General features: G+C 32.7%; 1 protein-coding gene across 1 annotated transcript in view; it reads left to right on the top strand.

Annotated features, from left to right (window-relative positions):
* gogo (golden goal) overlaps nt 1–15898 on the top strand; it is a 235284-nt gene extending 219386 nt beyond the window's left edge. Inside the window, exons 8-16 of the mRNA XM_065365706.1 lie at nt 79–430; nt 815–939; nt 1061–1288; nt 4273–4528; nt 4611–4814; nt 5721–5877; nt 5986–6144; nt 10775–10913; nt 11003–15898. Coding sequence (XP_065221778.1) covers nt 79–430; nt 815–939; nt 1061–1288; nt 4273–4528; nt 4611–4814; nt 5721–5877; nt 5986–6144; nt 10775–10913; nt 11003–11722 — 2340 coding nt within the window. The 3' untranslated portion in view covers nt 11723–15898. The remainder of the gene's footprint in view (nt 1–78; nt 431–814; nt 940–1060; nt 1289–4272; nt 4529–4610; nt 4815–5720; nt 5878–5985; nt 6145–10774; nt 10914–11002) is intronic.
* Nucleotides 15899–24318: the final 8420 nt, after the last annotated feature.

Here is a 24318-nt window from a genome sequence, read left to right as displayed (position 1 = left end):
CAACCTATAAGCAACACTCCCATCCACATACGTGAATTTAGATATACCTCTATCTAAACCCAATAATATAATTTACAGACAAAATGGAGTGAAAAATTCGTGTTCAATGTGCATACTCGCAGTATTTTCCAATGCGACGCTCACAACGGAGGAGTAGCGGTTCTATTCCAATATCCGAATTGTATTTTACCAAATGATAAAATAAGATTATTCGGTAGTTTAAGAGCAGATGTTGCCTCTCTGCTGCCTCCCACCACTCTGCACTATATCACCGAGCATCGAGTAGTAAAAGGAAAATATAGTTTGCATTTCGATTGCGAATTGTTCAGCGAAAAATACGTCGAATATTGTTTCGTATATGTAAATCAAGCGATTACCGGAGCTGTTACCGATGTGCGAATGGACTGCGTACCCACCTACCCCATCTCCGGTTGGTATTCTGGTTTGTTTTTCTTTATACTTTATTGCCATATAGTTAAGATACTCGCTGCAAAGTTGCGGTTTTTTGCGCTCGTTGTGGTGGTGGTGGCGATGACCGAGTTACTAATACCTACGTACTCGTTGGTCGACCTTTTATTCTCAAAATTGGCGGGATGGAATTCCACCTCGCCGTGCTATAGTGGTTTATGGCGTAGCGTATAAATTATTAAATTTAAATTACTTACTAAAGTTATATGGACGTATTTTGATAAAATAAAGTTTGGAATAGTATTTTTTTTTGAGTCTGTTTTAAGTTTCGAATTCCAAGTTATTAGCCTCGAATATGCCTATACTCGATGCTCAGTTTTTGAAAATATTTTTATGAAATTTACAGAAGCTGGCCAGTGGGGTAGCTGGAGTGAATGGAGTGAATGCTCGAGTACGTGTAAAGGAGGCACTCGTAACAGATACAGATTTTGCGATTCACCGTCTCCAAAATATGGTGCTAAATATTGCGAAGTAAGTCGGTCCTCTATTATTTTTTTTTTTAGAATTTTGGCAATAATAGGTCAAGGTCACTTATGATTAGAGGAAGAAACAGTAAATTAATTCATGATTTGTTTTTGTTTTTTTTTTCAAGGGTCATACAGTGGAAACTGAAGTGTGTGGTAATGCTACATCTTGGGAATGTCAACTTTACGATGTCCAAGTGACTCCTGAGCTGTTGGCTGAGAAACCTGAAATTCAAGAGGTGGTGGGAGAGAAGTGCAGATGCGGTTGTATTATTCATTTGGATGTGACAATGCCTCAGAGGTTTTTGGCAGCGTCGATGAGAAACTGTTCGAAAAAAGCTTGGTGGAAAATTCAAGTATGTTGATAACATTTTTTTTCATTTTTTAAAAATTTTGCTGGACACAGTTTTATTTTTTTGATTTATACATTTGTGTATAACATACCCAAAACGGAAAATAATTGGATCTGATTTATTGATCAGATCCGAACATTACCCAGATCCAATCTGTTCTGACTTGATCAGATCTAGTCATTTTTCTACGGGTGTCCATCATGATCTTTAACAAAATTCCCCGTCCCAAAAAAATAGCAAAATCTCTCTCAAAAATTGAAAAAAAAAAAACAGTAAGCAAATTGAATAATTAAAACCAAAATAGAACCTGATCAGGTCTGCTTTGGTCTGATCATATGAACCAGGTTTTCAGTCGCTATTGACTTGTCTGTTTGGCTTTCCAAAGTCGTCTGTCTGTCTAGTCTCTTGAAATCATTGACTGGTGTGTTTGCACTCTCAAGGTCACTGACCTACCTATCTAGCCTCCCAAGGTTATCTGTCTGATCTCTTAAGGCCATTGACCTGCTCATCTGGCTTCTTATGGTTGTTACTTGTTTGGATGTCTGTCTGGATTCTCAAGGTCATCGTATGTCTGCATGTTTGACCTTTGAAGGTCATTGATCCATCATCTATCATCTTAAGACCATTAACCTACCGGTCTAGCTTCTCATGGACGTCTGTCTGGCTTCCGAAAGTCGTCTGTCCAATTGTTAGTCTGGTCTCTTAAGTTGATTGACCCGTGTGTCTGGACTCTCAAGGTCACTGGCCTACCTTTCTATCCTCCCAAGGTTATCTTCCTGGTCTCTTGCAGTCACTGAACTACTTGTCTGGTCTCTTATGAATGTTTGGATGCCAATATGGATTCCCAAGGTCGTCGTTTGTCATCCTGTTCAACCTTTGAAGGTCATTGACCCGTCAGTTCATCATATTAAGGTCACTAACCTACATGTCTAGCTTCTCATGGTTGTCTCCGTGGCTTCCCAACAACGTCTGTCCGGGTGTCTGTTCATTTGAGGTCATTGACCCCGCTGTCTAGCTCCTTAAGCTCGTATGTTCTTCAGTCTAAGACAGTAAGGTCATTGACCTGTGTTTCTGGATTCCCAAGGCCACTGACCTTCATGTGTATTCTACCAAGGTTGTTTGTCTACCTGTTAGTCAGATCTCTTAAGGTCATTGACCCATCAATAAGGCTTCCCAAAGTATCACGTCCGAGCTGTTTGACATCTCAAGGTCATTGACCTTTATGTTTGGAAGGGTTGTAGAATGATAAAAGAAAACGGTATTCAATATTTTTTGGTATCCGTGTATTATTCTTCTCAATTATAAAAATGTGTCATTTAACATAATTGAAGGGTTTCTACTCAATTTTTTTTTGCAAAAAAAGCAACTTTGGTAAGCACCGAAGTTCAAAAAAGTTACTAAAAAGTAATCAAGAAAGTCAGGAAACATTAACAAAACATTTTAATACAGGCAATAACTCAGCAAGTCACAAAAAAACCAGACCATTTTCTTTAAAAAGCTGAAAAAAAGCTGGAAAAAATTATAATTTTTAAAATGTTAGCCAAAAAAAATGTAATTTTGGTAATAAGGCAAGATGACGTCTTTTCAGCAATTTTTGAAATGTATAAGAATGATTTTTTTTCATTTTCTGACAAGAAAGCAACATTCTGACAATTTTGGTGAAAAATCGATACTTTTAACCAATTTGTGGAAGAAAAATGGTACATTTTGAAATTGTCTGCAAAAATCCACAATTTGTAATAATGTTTGGCAAAAATGGATTTTTTAGCAATTTTTATCAAAGAAGTGAAAGTTTTTGGCAATTTGTGACATTTTTTTTTAGCAGAAAAGCAAGATTTTTCAGCAAAATTTAGTATGAAAAAACCCTAAATTCCAGCTGAATTTCTTCAAAAATAAAAAATCCAAACTACAAGAGCTAAAGCCAAAAAAAAAGAAAAAATTCCAAGAAAAAGATTGAAAATACCAAAATATTAATCGGTATCGGTATCGTTCCATAACCTATGTGGCCTCTCAAGGTCATTGACCTTTGTTCTTGGCATCACAAGGTTGTTTGTCTGTCTGTCTGTCTGTCTGTTTTCTGAAGTTGATTGGCCCATTTTTATAGTTTCTCGAAGTCGTATGGCTGCTTGTTCGGTCTCTTAGGGTCACTGACACCCATTTCCAGTCTCTCGTGGTTGCCTGTCTAGTCTGTATTTATTCTCTTAAGTTCATTGACCAATTTGTCTGGCTTCTCAAAGTCGTTTGTTTCCCTGTCTGGTGTCTTAAGGTCACTAACCCGTCTGTCTGGATTCTCAAGGTTGTCCGTCTACCTGTTGGGATTCTCAGCAATAGTAACATTGTTTCAAGTTCTTGTAGTAAGTCTGACTTGGTATCTAGAAGTCTATTTCAATACATATATACAAGTAAAGGTAAACATTAATTCAAAAATTAAAAATTTTTTCAAATTTTTAACATCTAGCAAAATGTTTAGAATTGAATGCAATTTTTTCCTCACGTATTTGCATTCCAAGTTTTAAAAAGTCAGCGCGACGCAGATCAGAATTTCTCCTCAAAGCCCCTCTGTGCCCCCAAAAAAGGGTCAAAATTTTGAAATATCGTCAAAAGTCGAGTGATATATTGAATGGTATGTTTTCGAGGTCGCTGAGTACGAATGAATATGAACTTATTTTCAGGGTCCAACCCTTCAATGTCCCTCTGTGCCCCAAAAAGAGGGTCAAAATTTTGAAAAATCGTGAAAATTCGAGTGATATATTGAATGGTATGTTTTTGAGGTCTACTTAGGCTCACGAGAGAATTGCAAAAAAACGAAATTATTGAGTACTAAATTTCTCGTCTGTAGAATTATTTGTTTTCTTCCAAGAGATTTCGTTTTCGTTATTCGGATTTTGCTTGACCAATTTAAATAATTTCTATCAGAACTTTAGGCAGAATTTTCAAGCCACTTGAATAAATTTTTAGCTAAACAATGCTTTGTTATTGTTTTACAGGCGGATCCAGATCACACAGTTCAGTTATACATGAATCGAGTACATTTCCCATGTGCAACTCAAAAACTCAAAATCCACGATGGAGAATTCCTCTCGTCGAATTTACTGGCACAATTCACTTCGACAGATACAGTAACCATGACCAATTTCTCAGTTATGTCTTCCGGTTCGGTGCTATTGCTCGAGTACACAATCTCAGATAATTTAAATAATGCAGAATGCACAGGAGGTTTCGTTTGTCATTTTAGACAAAAAGGTAAACACATTTCCTATCATGTTTTGAATTTTTTCTTTCTTGAAATATTTCTACTCAACTAATCACTTGGGCTTTTTTTCAGCTGCAATGACTTCCAATATCAGTCACGTGTATGCTGAAAGTATGAGCGGAGAGATGCCTGTTGAAGCAGTCCATGTGGCTATTCTCGTTATGTTAATTATTGTAGTAACCATGTCTCTTTGTATGACGATTCAATACGTCGATCGATATCATAAATATCAAAGAACTGCCGTCACTGATGACGTAACCGATACCGAATGCTCTGGTAATTATTTTGAAATAAACAGCCTAAATTATTTTATAAATTTTATGCTCTATTCAAATCCGATTCAAAAAAAACTCTAACGCAAAATTGCGTTCAAAAATATTATTTTCGATTACAGAAATCATTTAAATAGAAAAAGGTACCTCAAAATTAATTTTTTCTCTCTCTCTCTCACGTGTGTCCTAGATAATAGCACAAAATAATCTTTCGAATAGAATTGCACTAGTCCGGGTTATCGTTTTAATATGATTAGAGTCGTTTTTCAGCGCCTTTGTTAATATATGTAAAGGAGCTTAAACAACGAAATAGATTAATTCGCTTTATGTGGAAGATGATACGACAGTGGTTTACGTTATATGTATGTCGCCGGAGGATTACAAATCAAGTGTTTTCTTTAGATAACAGAGTAATTCGCAGTTATGTTTATATGCGAATTGATGTTCAGTTTTACTACGAAATACTCGATCTACATTCAGCGTAAACAATTTTCAAAATAAAATACAAAGTTTGATTTTTTTGCCAATTCTTTCAAAGAAGAAAAAAACATTTCAATTACGTTTGTTGAACTTTTATTTTTTTACCTTGAAAATATAAGTATATTATGTTTTTTACTGGCCAAAAAATTGTTTATTTCGTACATAAAAGTAAATTCCAAAAGAGAAAAATTTCGAGTGAATATATTTCGTTGCTTTTTTTCTTACACAAAAGTCGTAGGTACTTATATTTTCTTTACATGTATAAAAATAGTTTTCTAAATTGAATCACACAGTTGGAAGACCGAAAAGAAGTAAAAAAGCGAATACATGAAAAAAAAAAAACGTTTACCTTTTCTTAATCATAAATTCTTTTCGCAACATTGAAAATACTCGTAGTTTCGACTATTATAGAGTTTTTACTTGTTTACAGAAACTTTTTCTCGACGAAATTTCGCCGCCGTAATCAGCCATGAAACTTCGACGTCGACATTGATATCGGAAATTATTCCGTTGAGGAAATTATGCCGTGAAAATAAAGCTCTTCAGACCAACGACTACGGACAAGATTTTGATAGCACTTCTCAATCGTAAGATGTTTCTTTATTTTATATGTTTATATTCATACGAGTACATTGTATGGAGATAATGTCGAATGTGAATGTGATTGAAAATGATGTATTGTTTTATTTTTTCAGTGAAAATGATGATGAAGTTGTGAAAGTTCGAATTGTACCTGAAGACGTGGTAACGTCGAAAGAAAGTATTGAGCAGAATTCAAAGATATGTGTATTTAAAGCTGAGATTCATGCTGAAAATAAACCCGATGAGGTTAATGGAAGTGTTAAATCTGTGAGGTAAAATTTCTTTTCTGGATGTAAATTATTATTTATTCAATTGGATGTAATTTTCAATTTTGAAAAGACCTTGAAAAATTGACGTTCGTAGGTCTCTGTGTATCATTTTTTTATTTTTATTTTTCGGATTTTGAGATCAAAGGTTTTGAAAAATAGGTATCTGGTATGTCTGATATATGTAATTAAAAGAAGATTAAAATTTATCTGAAAAAGGAAAATTGAAATCAAAACCAAACTAGATCAAAAGAGCAATACCTACTTATCATAAGACCCCTGTAACCAAAATTTCATGACCTGCAGTTCATTTTTAAATTTTTGACGAATTTTTGAAAACTTTAAAAAGCTGTTTTAAGGGGAATTTTAAAACTTTTTTATGAAATGAGGTGTTATTGTGAATTCCCGAATACCAACAAATACAAGTTTTGGGCCATTCTGATTTTTCTATTTTCTCCAGAAATTTCAAATCGCTCTGAAGAGGTCAAAAATGAACATTAGTGCCAATGACTTGAATTGGTCCTCATTGGGCACACCCTCAAACCTTCATCAGATGATATCCATATCTTACCAAAAAACCGTTCGTTCAAATACTCTCTTTGAAAATTTAATTTTTTCAAATTTTCCAAAATTCACAAATTTGATTGAAAATTTACTTTTGATCTTATACTTCTGAAATTTTACTGTAACCACATGAAACAGTCGAGAGAATGCCCAAAAAGCTCCAGCCAAAGTTATAGAACCTAAAGTTCATTTTTGACCTTTCCAGAGTGAGTTGAAGTTTCTGGAGAGAATTCAAAAAATCGATGGAGGGTCCAGAATAGCCCAAAACTAGTAGTAGTTCATTTATGGGAATTGAATTGAAGGAATCATTCACCTCAAAAAAATTCATATTTCATGAACAAGTTTAAAAATCACCGTTAATAAAAAAGTTTTTTCATTTTTTCAATTTTCAAAAATGTTTTAAAAATCCAATAATGAACTTTATGACCAGAAATTTTGATTGCGGAAGTTCTATGAAATGCTCTTTCGATTGAGTTTGTCTTCGTTCAAATTGGAAAGTGCCAGTTCAAAGAGTATTCAAAAAATTTGAAAAAATGCTTCAAAATTAACAATTAGCCCTAAAAATGAATTCATTATATCAAAATGGTATTTCCATTCCAAATCCAGAATGAAACCCATCGGAAAATGATTGAATCTGATCAGATCCGGATATTTTATGAATCTAATTTTACCAAACCAGATCTAATCTGATCTGGTCGCATCAAAGTTTTGATCAGATTAGATCTGGTCAGACCTAGTGAAATCCAATGGTGGAGATCTCATTCGATCTGGCCATATTTGAATGCATCTGATCTGATCAGATTTGGTTCGTCTGACCTGATACAATCAGATCAGATCCGAATATTTCTGGGATTAAATCAGGTCTGACCAAATCTATGAAGATCAGAGTTTTGATGGGATTAGATTTGTGTAAACCTCATCGCATTCAATCATTTTTCCCTGGAAAATTATGAATATATTGCATCCAGAGTCTGTCAAAATTTGAAATTTAACAATTACCAAAACTGTTACCTACTCAAAATGTAAAATTTAAAAAATGTCTCAATTCAAAAAAAAACAAAAGTTCAAGATATTTGCATAAATTACAACTGTTTGAAAATAGCAAAAAACCACACAAAAAAAATCCAAGAACAAGGTACATGAAATTGAAATTGAGAATCATATTGAAATTGTATAGAATCATTCAAAAATCATTGAGATTCGGGTCAGAATATTCTCAAAAGTCGTAGAAACTGCTCAATTCATGCAAACTCTTGGATTTTTTAAAAAAAATTGATAAATAAAATCTCATTTGTAGCAAAAAAAAGTTCGAAGTCATCAGAAAAAGTCGTAAACAGAATTTTATTAGAAATTTTTGAAAATAGTTGGAAATCGAGATTTTTTTAGAATGAATTGTAAAGAAATGTATCTAAATAGGTACAGATGTGGCTTGAAATTCTTTTTAAATTCGAACATAAGATTTTGTAAAAATTTAATCCAGAAAATATATTTTTCATGCAGAACCAAAATTTTCCCCTTCTTTTAAACAGTTTTTTTTGTTTTTGTTTTTTTTTTTTCAACAGAAATCGTTTTATGTTTTCAAAAATTGGATTTTTACATGCAACTTTCAAGATGAATTTAAAAGAATGGCCTTATGGGAAAGAGACAAGTGTACCCAAAGTGTACCATTTTCATTATTTTTCTGGGGAATTAATGAACTGATTTTTTTATGCTCAATAATGAAAAAAATTACTGTAGAATCACTTTGTGTTGTAATTTTAGGATTCAAAAAAAAAAAAAAAAAAAAAATGGTCGATTTTAATAATTATTCTTTAACCGCTTATTAATAATTGAAAAATTGACCACATGATTGGAGAATCAACTTTTTCGAAAGAAAAAATATTTCGAAAGTTAAAAGTCAAATTCTCTTGAAGAAATGTAGGGGTAACGGCCCAGTTTTTTTTACCCTCTCTAGTTTTTTTTACCCCCTAAGAATTTTTTGAAAAATAAGCCACCAAAGTCATTAATTGATTCGAAAACCATATTAACATGTTTTGTGCGTCTTTTGGAACACAGTGCCCTTGAAAAGCTGCATTTTCCATTCAATGTTCATGGTTCAGGAGACTTTGAAAAATGTGATGTGAGTTTTGGTCGATTTTCTTAACAAAATTTTAAGAAAGTGTGTTTTGATTTTAAGGATTGGACGAGCTAATTTTCACCAAAATGAGTTCGCGAGTACATCGTTGAATTCTACACACTCTGGTTTATTAGATGAGCTAGTTATTTTTCATCAAATTTGTTTTCTAAAAATTTTTAGAGGGGGTAAAAGAATAGGGAACGATTCGAGCCCAGTTTTCTATTTTTTTTACCGGGTAAAAAAATAGAAAATCCATATTAAATTTTTGTTCTCTAATTTTTTTACCCCCCTCAATTTTCAGAATTTTTGCTCGTTGGCGACCGTTTAAAGGCGTGATATAAATCTTATTCATTTTTAGGGAAGTATTTGAATGTATGGCTCTGAACTTTTGTAAATAATATTGTCTAAAAAACACTTTCTACAGTTGATTACATCAATGTAAATAATCAACCAGAAAAATTGAATGAAATATGATTGATACCCCTCTAATATAGGTTGTCTGTGAAAGCAAACAAAACAAAAACGGGTACAAAATTGAAAACCTTAAGTATAGCAATAACATGGAAACAGAAAATTGTAGCAGGAACTTTCACCATCTATATCCGCAAAAAATGTCTAAAAAATAGTTTCTTGTGAAAAAATGCGTTCATCTCGTGGTCCAGGAATTTTATAGAGTCCAAAAATACGTGTATTAAATTTTTTTGTTGAAAATTTGCACAAATATAATCTTTATAAATTCTCAATTTTATTCTCAATTAGGTTTTCAAGCAATGAATACAGTAATGATAACGGAAAGGGCACTTTTTGGCATGATTAATTAATAATTTGTCAGGAAACGTGAATCTATATTGTTACTATTGAAAACACAGAAAAAATTGGGGGGTAAAAAAATAGCGAACGGGGGTAAACGAAATAGCGAATGGGGGTAAAAAAAATTGCGAACTCATTTTTTTGCAAAAAAAATTTTTTTCTGGCGAACCTAATGAAATTAAACTTTTGGCAAACACTGAATCTTGTCAACGAATGTTTGCTGATTTCAATGCGCTTTTCAGTTTTTCTCTAGCTTCATTAGGTCAGAAGAACTTTCAAGATATGTCCTTAGGGGGGTAAAAGAATAGGGCCGTTACCCCTAATCAGGTTTTACCGATAGAAAATTTTGCATCCTGCAAATTTGAATTAAGTTCTTTTTTTTGTATGATGATTAATTCACTCAAAAAATTGATTTTTACAGCTAAAAACGAAACAAAAATTCGATAATATTTTCAACTAAAACCTTTAATTTGAAGAAAAAATCTCATTTATCATGAAAAATAATTGAAATCAATTTCGAAGTTATTACTAAAAAGCAGATTTAATTACGTACGTATGAGAATTAGAACCAAGATATGGAACTTTGAAATTATGAAAGTATGAAAATTTACAAAAATTGATAGGTAAGTCTTGAATTTTGAGGTAGCCCCAACCTAGGCTTAAGCTTATCTAAAATTGTCAGAAATTTCGAATCAAATGATTTCGTAAAATTGAGGTGTCAGTCCAGAATAGACACTTCTCTCTCCCTTCTTCAACAAAAATTGTAAACATATTCTCCTTCTTGTTGCGAATATGCAACTCTTTTAGCATCTGTAAATCCTCGCGCTTTTCGTCCGTTTAGAAATTTCAAGGAGTAATGTTAGGCAACTTATTCCACATTTCTGTCGAAATAGTCAGAAAATAAATTTGAAGGCGAATCTTTAATCGAATTTGAAAACTGTTTCATAAACGTACCTAAAAATTTTTTTTTTTTTATTTCATTAGGTATTCATTTTTTAAAAAGAATTGAAGTTATGGAATTGTTAGTCTAATGAATTCAATTCGTTTACATTATCAAGTTACCTATTTGATTGATTTTCGATTTGCATTTTCTGTTCCAAATTTTTAACTGAACAAATCGGTTAATCAATTTTTTTTTATTTACAGTATCGACGAACTATCTTCATCAGGTCCAGTCAGTGCTCTGAATACCAGTCGAACAAATATCTCAGAACGAAGACCTAGCGCTTGCACTCATATCAGCGCATCCTCCAGCATCTCTCCAACTTTATCATCGCATACAAACGTAAGTTGAACACCTGATCCTCTCGTCCTTCTCACCAATTTCCATAATTCATTTTTCTCTTTAATAATTCTCGAATTTTCACTCCACAGGTGATCTCTTCAGCCACCTCTAGTCTCCGAGGCTCAACCCTGAAACGCGTCAAAGACATTAAAAACCAAGAAAAAGCCATGATAGGTTCAGATTTCAGCCTAACAGGACAAGACACCGATCTCGAAATGGACTACTACGACTACAACGTACAAAATACCAGCGCCGTACCGGGCTCGTACCTCGGCATGGATCCCGCTTACTGCGTATGGATCCCTCCATTCGCCCCAGGCCAATGGATAGATAACGGTAGCGACGACGAAGACTCATCTTCCACTAACGATATCGAAATGAAAGTCATGAGTCGCAGATGCTCGAGAAAAATCTCAGAAACTAGCGATAGCGAGTCGAGGAGCGAAACACCTACTGAAAAGTTTCAACGCGAATGTAAAATCCACTCTAAAGAAAAAATCAAGAGATTTTCGGGTCTGAGTACGACTTCGAGCAGTAATAGGACAGTTGTACCCGAAGATATGACTCCTGACGATGATCTAACCATACAAGATGCTTTACAGCCCGATACACCTAAACGAATTCAACAAGCTGTGGTAATCAAAGAAGGCGAATTGGAGAAAAAAGCTCTACTCGAAAAGGATGATATTAAATTCGCCGATGATGACGAGGATTCCGATACTGCTTATAATTCCGAAGACGATGAAATGAAAAAATTAAAGAAATCTACCAACAGGCATATAAAATCTGTAGCTTTGAATGGTTCTTAATGTTGAAAGGAGCAGGCATCTGGATTCCTTTTTTTTTTAAAAAAAAAGCAGTATAGACATTTTTTTCGATAAAATCAGTTCGACACTGCCACACAAAGCAATTTAACATGAAATAATAATAGATTTTTCAATGTAAAAGTTTATAGCTATCTGGCCTTTACCTGTCATTTTCTTTTCGAGCTTCTTTAATCATCTCGGAATCATCGTTCATCAATTTTTAATTTTTAATTGCCTTCAAATTTAAAATTACCCGAGTCAAATGAACCGTGAAAATGTTAAAAAAAAAAAAGAATTACAGACTGTAGGCAATAGATTTTTTATAAAAATTTACATATCAAAAGGGTCCTAATTTCGCTGAAATTTCATTCAAAGTAATTTCACCATCATCCTCGTCATTACATTTTAATCGTGGTCGTGGTTGTAAAAATATACCTATATAAAACCATCCTGTAAAATAAATTGAGTCCATATCGTAATAAAATCCAACATATCGAGCCGTTTCCAAATAATACGTAAATGTAGTTACCTCTCTTAATACTGTTGTAAATTATCGGAGACATATTGAATTTGCATATCACCGAGAAAAAATTTTCTAGTCTTGAGACGTGATACTATGGCAAATTAAATGTAAAATTTATATTTGTGCAATTTGAAATTCATCAAGACTGATGTTCACGTTGTATATTTAGCAAAATGTTTATTATTTTTTGTTCGTTTTTATTAAGTTTGTCATGTGGTTTTCTTTTTCTATATGTAGATGTCGTAGCTTGTGTATTGACGATGGTCCTTATTTTGATGTTAGTTTCTATACTCTTTTTACTCGTGTTTTTTTTTTTTCGTTTCTCTCCTCAAAGTTGTTGGTTTTTATAAGTAGGTACACGGAAATTTTTTTGAATTTGATTGGATAGAAAATTTATTTAAGAAGGGAATATCTTTAAGAGACATTCTCAGATTTGAACAAAACGAAGCTAGATCAAAAAAGCATGCCCTATAAAAACATGATTGACCAATATTTCAGGTGCTGAAGTTCATTTTTGGATTTTTGGAAAATTTTTAAAAAATGTGAAAATTGAAAAACTGTTTTAAAAGTAGTAGTAGTAGTAGTAATATTTATTCGATCTGTTACTTAAGTAACATTCAGAAAACACAGGTAAAGAGGGGTTTAAACCTCTAAAAATTAAATAAATTATATAAATCTAAATTTTAGATCACTTATATGATATCTACTAAGTCTATATGTATCTACGATTTTCAAACTTTTTAAATGAAAAATGAGGAGCTCAAAAGCAAAGTTAGAGTAATTCCATTTTTAATTTTTTTGGGAAAACGCAAAAAACTGTGCCCAGTCTTCAAAATTCGGCCCATTAAGTAAATTCGTTCAAATTGGTTTCATTTTGAATATGAGCATCATCCATTACCAAAAACCAAATTTTTCCCCATTTTGAAAGTAATGGGGACGTACAGAGGAAATATAAGTTCATTTACCTACTGTGTTTTACTGCTTTCAAAAAAAAAACGAATTATACATTTTTTTTTTTCGAAAAAAAATCAGAAAAAGTAAAACACATTTTTTCAGAATAAAAATTTACCTATTAAAAAAATCAAATTTTCAAAGAAGATGGTGTAACTAAAACAGTCCAAAAAGTGCCCAAAAAGCTTCGGTTTAAGTTATTAAGTAGGTGCTATAGGTTCAAGTTCGGTCTTCCCAGAGCGATTTTAAATTTTTGGAGAAATTTGAGAACTCACTAGAGGCTTCAAAAAGGTCAGATTGAGATGGTTTTGGAATTGTGAGATCATTCAGACGTACTGAATGCTATCTTGTTGAAAAAACTGCTCAATTTATAACTCCTTCGAAAATTTTATTTTTTTCACTTTTTCTGGAATTTACAGATTGGTCAAAAATTATTCATTTTTGAGCCCACATTCCTAGAATTTCACAATGAACACTTAAAACAGTCGATAGGGTGCCCAAGAAAGACCGATCATAGTTATCCCAGCTATACTTAGTTCATTTTTTTTCACTTTTCAGAGCGATTTGAAATTTCTGTAAAAAAATAGAAAATTGCTGGATGGTCCAGAATGATTCAAAACTATAGTAATTTTTTATGTGCCTATAGGAATTTAATCGAAGGAATTATTCACATCAAGTACCTACCTAGTTCACGTTGCTCAAAAAATTTAAGATATTCCTCAAAACAGCTTTTTAAAAATTTTCAAGTTTTCAAAAATTCTCCAAAAATCAATATTAGGATCTAAAGGTGTCTAATTTGATCCAAATAGCCTTTTTTAAAAACCTGAATGATTTTGTATCCTAAAATTTTTTTCCAGGATTGAATTTTTATTAGATTTGTAAATCCGGGTGTGATGAAGTTTGGTCCAAATTTTACTCCAATTGAATCTGAACAAAAAATTGTTGCATATATTTAATTGGATTTGATTGTGGGTGATCCAAACTGATCCAGTTCGATCTAAAAATTTTCTCTTGTGAGAGTAGGTATGATTACCTCATTTCAAAGCACTTTTACATTTAAAAGTGACAACAAATTTTGTACTGGACATATAGGAATTGCTAGAGAATCCTCAAGTAGACCATTAGCTAAAGTTTGAGGTGCTGAAATTCATTTTTCGATTTTTGGTGAATTTTCAAAGGTTCTTTGGGCCAAAATTGGGGTACCTAAAAATCAAAATTTCACCAAATTAACCTGAAAAGCTGAAATTTGGTCTGTACACTTTTTTCGACCACCTATATCAATAGATGATAAATTTGAATCATTCTAGAGCGTCCAGCAAATTTTGATTTCTCCATTTTTTCAAAAAAAATCACTGGAGGAATTGGGTCAAAATTGGGGTAAAAATCAAAATTTCACCAAATTGACCTGAAAATCTGAACTTTGGTCTGTACACTTTTTTCGACCACCTATATCAATAGGTGATAAATTTGAATCTTTCTGGAGCGTCCAGCGAATTTTGATTTCTCCATTTTTTCAACAAAAAAAATCACTGGAGAAATTGGGTCAAAATTGTGGTAAAACTCAAAATTTCACCAAATTAACCTGAAAAGCTGAAATATGGTCTGTACACTTTTTCGACCACCTGTATTAATCTGTGACAGTTTCGAATCATTCTAAAGTCTCCAGCGAATTTTGATTTCATCATTTTTCAAAAAAAAAAAAATCACTGGAGAAAATCTTGGATTTGAGTCAGCACAAAGTGATTTTGAAAATAGCTGCTTTAATTGATCGAAAAGGTCACAACGAAGATAAATCAGATCTTATAAGTGTTCGATTCCATTTTTTTCACCTTTTTTAGAGCATTTTTTTTTCAAAAACCAGAGAATCCAAAAATCCGCTGGGAGCTCCAGAACGTTTTAAAGCCATCATAAATCGACTCGGGAGGTCAAAAATAGGGTACAAATTAAATCTAAAATTTCTAGGTCGATTTAGTAAAATTTTAATTTTTTCTTATTTTTAAGCCAAAAGTTTGACTTTTTAAAAATCTAACAAAAATCGAAAAATAAATTTCAGCACTTGAAATTTTGGATTGTGGTGTATTTTAGGGGTCTTCTCTCGATTTCCCTCTGTCCATTCAAAGTTTTTTATACTCAGAAGTAGGGTACGTACTCTTAGATGAAATTCAAAGACTTGACCCCCAAAAAATCGATACCAACCTAATTTCCACTGTTTATGTTTCAAAGGTTCAAAAATCATTTTTTACTCATTTCAAAAAAATTTTTAAAAAAATGCAACCTTGCTCAAGATTTCTGAATCTAAAATTTTTCCTCTAAAAATATTAAACATTTAATATTAAGTAAGTCTTTGAAAAAAAAAAAAAAAAAAAAAAAAAAAAACTTCAGCAACAGCAACAACTTTAGGAGATGAATTTGAAAAAAATCAACAAAAATCTTCAATAATAAAAATAAGGACCATCCTAACGTGTATTATATTGTATCTACTTGATAAATGTTCCAAACTTTCTATACTTTTGTTTGTACTAAGAGTAATATTTTGGTGTTTTATAAATTTAAAAATGCATTTGTAACATATTTATGTATGTTTTTCTTTTCTTTCCTTTTATTTTTTTGGTTACCCTCCCTTCCTGCATTTGCATTATCTAGTTTATGTAACGAAACAAAAAAAAACTCTAGTCGTTAAGAAATAAATTATTCTACGTGGTGTACCTCTATTTACTTTTCATATTTCTCCTATTTACCTCGCCAAATCATCGTTTTTTCACCCTTCCCCTTACCTGTCTTCGGTCAGAAGCAGATATTTCCGTTAAGCTGATTCTGTATAACTACATATTACAATATTGTTACACGATGAAGCTGAAATCGGTATTGTAAGTATGTTATCGCCGTTATTACAGCTCGTTTATAGGCCTTAAAGGTCGCCCAAAAACCAGACACGATCAATTTTGTTATCTGTTTGCTTAAATACTTAGTACCCTTCGTACGTAGCAGTTTTTATGACGAATTTGACGGTATCGTACGCCATTTTAACAAGGATTAAACATATATTCATAGTTTACTTAGTACATTGCAGTTAGATAGGTACCAAGTATCAACTTCACATACTACATAAGCTGGCCCGATGTTTACAATGTAACTCGTAGTATAATAATTTAATTATAATAATTTTGAAATTGAAAAACAACTTATATAGGTACGTATATTGGTGGAAAGTTTTTCGCGATAGTCTGGTCTGGCTGATGAAAAGATGATGGCAATATTTTAGAACGGATTAAATAGGGCAAATGCTTTGTTAAAAATGGAGAAAGACAAGGCCTCCGGTTTCGTAACAATATAATATGATATACGGCTGTCAGATTATCTTAGGTTAAGATTTTCTAATAACGTTATAACAGGGGAATTTAACTCAAGTATTGGACCCTTTACTCGATACATATTTACCAAGATACAGGCTATAAATAATATTTTTGTGTATTTTTCATATTATCGGTTACCAATACCTACCTAGTTATGCGTAGGAATAGAGAAGAGAATGTTTGCCACATTAGTTTATACAAGTCATTCATATTATGCATGGAAAAAAAAGGCTGTCGGTATTTTTGACTATACCTAAGTAGGTATTGAATTCTTGCCATTTTTATACGCATTTGTGATTTTGTATGCGAAAAATTCTACTGTAGGGCTGATAGATCGAAGGATAGGTATCTAATTTCACAGTAATTTAGCTCGATAAATCGATAGGTATTCGTTTACTAGATTTTTTTCTTTTGAAAGAAACATCGTCGAGTGGGTGTGTTTTGTAAGAAAAGAGAGAATATCGCGCGAGTCAAGCAGTCTGGGGTGTTAAACACGTTGTCGGTACAATTGCCACTTCACAGTTGACTATTAGCACCGTATCGATGTATCGCGATAAAGACCGACTAATGTGTTAGAAATTCGACAGTTACAAGGACTATCATTCATGTTTATGAATGGCGATAACAAGCTATACGCAGCTAGAAGCGATACACATGTGATTCATCAGGTATAAGGCAGGTAAAAATAGGCAAATCGAACTCTACCAGTGATGAGAATTTGTCAATGAAGCCGAGAAGTTTTTTCGTCGACTTTTAGCTTCACAATAAGCCAAAACTACCGCCGCAAGTATAATATATTGACTTGTGTATTTTCTGCTAATTTTCCAAACGACTAACCCTTAATATATAAGACGTTCGAAGACCGGTTGCCATTTCTACCTCGAGAAACAGATGTTCTTAAAGACCGAAGACTGCAGTACCACTCGAGAGATGCGAAAGATGACCAAAAAATCATCTTTGTAGTCAGTTAGATAGAATATAATACACGAATTTCACGCATTAAAAAACATACCTACCCTACCCACCTTGAGAGTATAGGTACAGTGAAAAGTCATCCATGTGCCATGCTTCTCCATAGAGATAATATGAGTGCTGTATGTATAAAGAGATAGATGAATACGAATTAGGCTTTAGCGAAAAGGTATACCGTAGATGGAGAGAAATACCTACTTAGCTATGTATTTAGCTAAACCGCCCGTCATTTAATCCACTTGACCGGTTTCTACTGTGTTGCATCTTTTCATTTCAATATTTATTGTATAAAGAAAGGTGCACGGGTACGATGCCTTTGAAAAAGGTACCGAGTACCAGTTTCGCTTTAACATATTTCACACATCATTAATATCGTGTAACGACCTTCTCATAACTCCCTAATAGCGTGTAATTTTCCATCATTTTGAGGGGAAATTCGTAGTTTACGTGTAATTTACGAAAATGAAAAAAATATACGATTTTTAGCGATGATCGGGGGTATACTGTGAGGAGAGAATGGTACTACGTGTTGGTGTACTTTTTTGGGGTTCTATTTTTTTTGTTTGGAAATAAGAGGGTTTATGGTTCGCTGTCGCATTTGAACGAAATCATGCTAGATGGAAAAATCATGTTCCGAGACTTTCGTAGATACCTAGGTACCCAAAGTTTCAAGTCGTGAAGTTCATTTTTAGATTTTACACGAATTTATAAACATTTTAAAAATTAAAAAAGATGTTTTCAGAGTGATTTCTAAACTTTTTCATGAAATATCTACTTATAAATTTTTTGGAGCAAATTGAATCAATACTTCACGAATGATTCATGTTCAATTTTACGTTCATAAATAACTGCTAGTTTCAAGTCATTCTGGAGTCTCCAGCGATTTCTTATTTTATTTATTTTTTTAAAATTTCAAATCACTCTTGAGTGGCGAAAAATAAACTTTAGGACCTATAATACGTAATTTTGGCCTTTGATCGGTGCTTGTAGCGAAACTGCAGGAGTGCCACACTTCAAAAGTACCTACATTTTTGATCAATCTGTAAATTCCAAAAAATGTGACGTGAATTTTCGTAAGCTGTTGCCCTCACTTCGTTCGGGCCTGTTAGCTTTTCTTTTCTTTCAAAATTAATTAGGTACCTAATTTTCAAATTCCAAAATTGCGGAGTTAAAAAATAGACTCATTACAAAAGAATTATTGTCTCTTACCATCCAAAAATACGAGTTTTTGTATAATTTTTTCCTTTCGCTTCGCTTGGGCCATTGTGTGTTTTTTTAAAAATTGAACTTTTAAAACTCTACCATTCAAATTTCAAGAAACGTTCATCACACGACTCAAAAACAAACGAAATTTCAATTTTTGCAGCCCTCAGCTAGTTTTCAAATTTCTAAGAGAATCTCACGGTTACTCTCAGTCATAAAAATTTTCGTTTTTTTTCAGAGCATGGAGATTCATAGAAAATTTCCGAAAAAATTTCAGCTGCGAAACAGCTAATTTAAAATCTCTTTGCAATGCAGGGGCTATCATATGTTCTAACGTTCAGCTGTGCACATTCCGAAATTTTGTCGAGCAGCTTATTTAAATAGATAAGTAAATTTGTGCATTTCTAAAAAGAATATGAGTAAATTCCAAAAATTTATTATTCTAGAAGAAAATTAACACAAACATATTTGAAAATGACAAAGTTCTGGATTAAAAAACCATCTTGATTTGAAATACGTATCAAACGAATAATTTCTTAGTATTTCTCCTTAACTTTCTTGCAACTAAGTTTAGGTACCTACATGCAAAGTACAGCATTCTCAAAATTTTTATGAATTTCCAGAGATGAATTTTTCAAGGAATCTTCAAAGTTTCGCAATTCATCACCACTATAGCTCCATTCAACTTCAAAAATTGGAAATAAGTATATCAAAATAACATTTTTGGCTTGTCTTAAAAGTTAATGCATGAATTCACCTTCAAAGCAAACAAATTTTAACTTTCAAAAATTTAGATGAACGGGAAGAATTCATTTTTTTCTTTTCGTTTTAAAGATGGACTATTTTGCAAAAAGAATTTTTTTGTTGTTAAATAGATACGTAGAGGCGTTGCGTACGTTGGGAGGATAAGAATATTTCCCTAGTAGGTCAGGATGAATCTAACTCCCTAAGAGATGTAATATATCACCTTTTAAAATAGTACTTACCCGCTGCTAGCTCAGCTTTTACAACACCAATATGTATAAATTTAAACAGATTTAGTCGAGTTTATCTTGTATTAATTCGAACCGCACGCGAAATAAGAACACACGATAAACACGAAAAGTGTATTATAATTTTGGAATAAAATTATAACACGAAACTTAAGTCTAAAACATATAAAACTCTACGCGTATAACCAATATATATTCCACCAAATAGTGGCGTAAGTAGGATCGCTTTTACCCACCTACGTGTAACTATCAAATTGCCCGCGTTGGGTAGCGAATTTAGGACTTAAGTTTAAACGCGAATACTCTCCCTTAAACACGAACGTTAAGGCAGAGGACCTGGGACTCAAGCACAACTCTTACGTAGGAGTGAGTGGCCTTATTACTTTTCCGCGGTCAGACCTACCAGACGAAGCGCGAATCGACAAGTGAAGATCAATTCCATCTCAACTTGGCTTCTAGCCTCGAGTCGAGAAGGAATTGAGCTTTACGAACTTGTGAGCTTTTCACATCTGCCCTTAATGGAACGATGTGAAAACACCTCTTGGGTGGTTCCCACGTACTTAACACCTTACCTAAGTGCATCGAGTATATGCTTTCATCTACGTAAAGTACTGTAGAATCGAACTATTGATTGGATTCTCCAGTACTTCCTTTAGATGAAAGATTTATAATCCCACTGAGAGAGATACGATGAATATCCCTGTCTAGCCAGTGAAGGCATATTGTCCCCTTACATTTGCCCCTAACGTGGGTTTACTTCTAAAGTATCCCCTGAGGAAATGTAGAGGAAAGCACGGAAATTTTGAAAAAAGGTGACATTGTGCTTCACTGGATGTGACCCTATTGCCCCCCGTACTTTGCTTGAGTGATGCGGGGAATAGTAATCCCAAAATAAATTTTGAAACTCTTTGGTTTTTATTATAATTCCAAAAGTGAGGTGAATTTTGAGTGTGCTGGTGAGTTGACTCTTACTGACCAAGAGTAACTACAATTGATCATCAATATTTGACCGAAGTCGAAGATATCAATAAACCAATCAGATGCTACCTTTGATCTGGTCACTCCACAGCAGGGTCATGGCCGAAATGGTAAGTATTTAAGTACGATTTAATCTTTGAGGGGGAGGGTTAATCTAAAAGGTACCCTTCCTCAATTTTATGATTTCAGGAGAAGATGAAAAAAGCTCAAGAAGTTCGTGGTTGTTTGGCTTTGTTGTCTTTGGATAGTCTGACCAAGAATTTTTGAAGAAAAATTGCTGGTAAGGTTGGCTTGAGTATAGCTATTGTTTTTACTAAAAATTTTGAAAAATGGATGATTTTCTATTAGAAAATCATTCATTGAATGATTTGGGTAGAGTTTTTTAAAGTTAAAAAAAAATTTGAAAAAAGAAAAAGTTCAAAAAATTTAAAAAAAAAAAAAATTCTAAAGGAAAAATTTTATCAAAGTTTGATGTAATATTTGAGCATTTGAAATGTTCAAAACTGATCATTGATAAGAAAAAAAGAAAAAAAAGAAAATTAAAAAATTTGAAAAAACTTTGAAAAAAGTGAGTTATTTTTCTATTAGAAAAGTTGTCATTTCTTCAAAATCCAAAAAAGAATTGTTTTTTAGGGAAGTTTGAAAAATGAAAAAAAAAAAAAGGTTGAGGAAAAATGAATTGTTTTTCTATTGGAAAAAATGTTCATTTTTTCAAAAAAAATTGAAATTTTGGAATTTTATTTTTATGATAGAGGGCTAAGTTTTTTGAAAAAATTGTAATCCCTTTCTATTGTACACGGAGTTCGGTTGAAAGCGAAACTACTTACCACCACTATTCGATGAAAAACAAAAAAAAATAAAAAAAAGATAATTTGAAAAAATTAAAAAAATTGAGAAAAGTTAAATTAAAAAAAAAATTATAAAAAATAAATAGGAAAGTAATTAAACAAACTTAATTTTAAGCAACGTTGTTCTTCTTTCTTTATTTTGTTTCACGTTGTTTTATAGTTAATTAAAGATAAATTATTTTCTAATCAGTCTTATTTCTCATAATTAATTTCAAGTTTTTTTTTTTTTTTTTTTTACAGGTGTATTTTGGTCAACAACGATGACAAGAGAATTATTTTGTTTATCAAAAACTAAAGATAAGTACAAAAACATATTTACATTTTTATTAAATAATGTATAATTTAAGAGCATTTTTGTTTCTTAGGATTAAATCAGTCTAATTTAAACACATGATCGATTTAAAATATCTGTACAATTTTTATTTCTAAAAAAAATTTTAAAATTATGAAATAATTAAAAATAAAAAATGTTGTTTTTGTTTAGGACCAGTTCAGAGAAAGATGGGTGAAACTTAAAATAAGATAAAGCCAAAGTTGAACCAGTCTGTTGGGGTATTTTTCATATTTACAATGAGGTGATTAAATCTAAAAATTTGGCTTAATTTTATAGAATATTTACGATTACGTAGTTTAAAATTAGTTATTATAAAAAAAAAATATGAAAAAATGATAGTTAATGTGAATACGTAACTATATTTTAACAATAACCTATTTTTCGAATTTTTAATTTTAATGAAATTCAGAAAAAATGTCCACGATACAGCACACTCAAAATTGTAAATCCCTTTTAGAAATTTTGAAATTTTGCAAATTTCTTTTAGAAATTTTGAATTGAGATTAAGTAATCAAATAGATTACGAATCAAATAACAAATTAAAACAAAAATAACAGTGTATAAAATTACGTTTTGACAAAAAGGGTGGAGGTTACCTATTTTGACGTAGGTAAAAAGCGCAGGAAAGAAATAATTTTGATAGGAAGCTATCTGGTAGATTTTTCCGAAAAAATTTCCACTAGATAGAGAGGAGAGGATAAATTTATTGAATAATTGTACCCAGTTAGTTCAATTACACAATAGATTTTTATGACTAGATTAATTTAGTCACAATTTTTCTTCACAATGAGCTATTTTGAGAAGAAAAACTGGATGCTCGTGAGTATTTTCTATGTGAATATTATCGATTCTGCTAGGTCGTCCGCACTTTTCGATTCTCGAGGAACTTTTCTACCTTTCAGCTCAACTAAATGTTGATCTGAAGTTACTCACTTTAAGTAGAGCCTTGAGTAGGTAGAAAAAACGAGTAGCAAAAAACGTTAATAAAGCACTTTATAAAAAATACACTGAGTATTGGAATAATTATTTTCGTGAATATTTGTACTTTTCAGTTCAAATACACAGAAATTAATTGGGTTTTCGAAATTTCTTCGAGTCCAACAAATCTTCAAACTCTTAAATTATCAGACTTTTGGATTTTCGAATTTTATTGAAAATTTCGAAGTACCTTTATTTTAAATAATAAAGTTACGATTCTTTGCTAAATGTGTGGCCTACGAGCCTTTAGCATAGAATTACGTCTCGCAAAGTACGTGCTACCCTTCAGGAAAGGTTTACTATGACGTTTTGAGTAAACTGTCACTTTAAACAAGCAGTCAATGTCGTAAATCTTTTCACAGAAAGGAACGTTTGGGCGCCAATGTTAAATAGATATATAGAGGCGTTGCGTACGTTGGGAGGATAAGAATATTTCCCTAGTAGGTCAGGATGAATCTAACTCCCTAAGAGATGTAATATATCACCTTTTAAAATAGTACTTACCCGCTGCTAGCTCAGCTTTTACAACACCAATATGTATAAATTTAAACAGATTTAGTCGAGTTTATCTTGTATTAATTCGAACCGCACGCGAAATAAGAACACACGATAAACACGAAAAGTGTATTATAATTTTGGAATAAAATTATAACACGAAACTTAAGTCTAAAACATATAAAACTCTACGCGTATAACCAATATATATTCCACCAAATAGTGGCGTAAGTAGGATCGCTTTTACCCACCTACGTGTAACTATCAAATTGCCCGCGTTGGGTAGCGAATTTAGGACTTAAGTTTAAACGCGAATACTCTCCCTTAAACACGAACGTTAAGGCAGAGGACCTGGGACTCAAGCACAACTCTTACGTAGGAGTGAGTGGCCTTATTACTTTTCCGCGGTCAGACCTACCAGACGAAGCGCGAATCGACAAGTGAAGATCAATTCCATCTCAACTTGGCTTCTAGCCTCGAGTCGAGAAGGAATTGAGCTTTACGAACTTGTGAGCTTTTCACATCTGCCCTTAATGGAACGATGTGAAAACACCTCTTGGGTGGTTCCCACGTACTTAACACCTTACCTAAGTGCATCGAGTATATGCTTTCATCTACGTAAAGTACTGTAGAATCGAACTATTGATTGGATTCTCCAGTACTTCCTTTAGATGAAAGATTTATAATCCCACTGAGAGAGATACGATGAATATCCCTGTCTAGCCAGTGAAGGCATATTGTCCCCTTACATTTGCCCCTAACGTGGGTTTACTTCTAAAGTATCCCCTGAGGAAATGTAGAGGAAAGCACGGAAATTTTGAAAAAAGGTGACATTGTGCTTCACTGGATGTGACCCTATTGCCCCCCGTACTTTGCTTGAGTGATGCGGGGAATAGTAATCCCAAAATAAATTTTGAAACTCTTTGGTTTTTATTATAATTCCAAAAGTGAGGTGAATTTTGAGTGTGCTGG

This window comes from Planococcus citri, chromosome 5 (genome assembly GCF_950023065.1).
Source record: "Planococcus citri chromosome 5, ihPlaCitr1.1, whole genome shotgun sequence".
Classification (NCBI taxonomy): domain Eukaryota; kingdom Metazoa; phylum Arthropoda; class Insecta; order Hemiptera; family Pseudococcidae; genus Planococcus; species Planococcus citri.
This window is presented reverse-complemented; position numbering and strand designations above follow the sequence as displayed.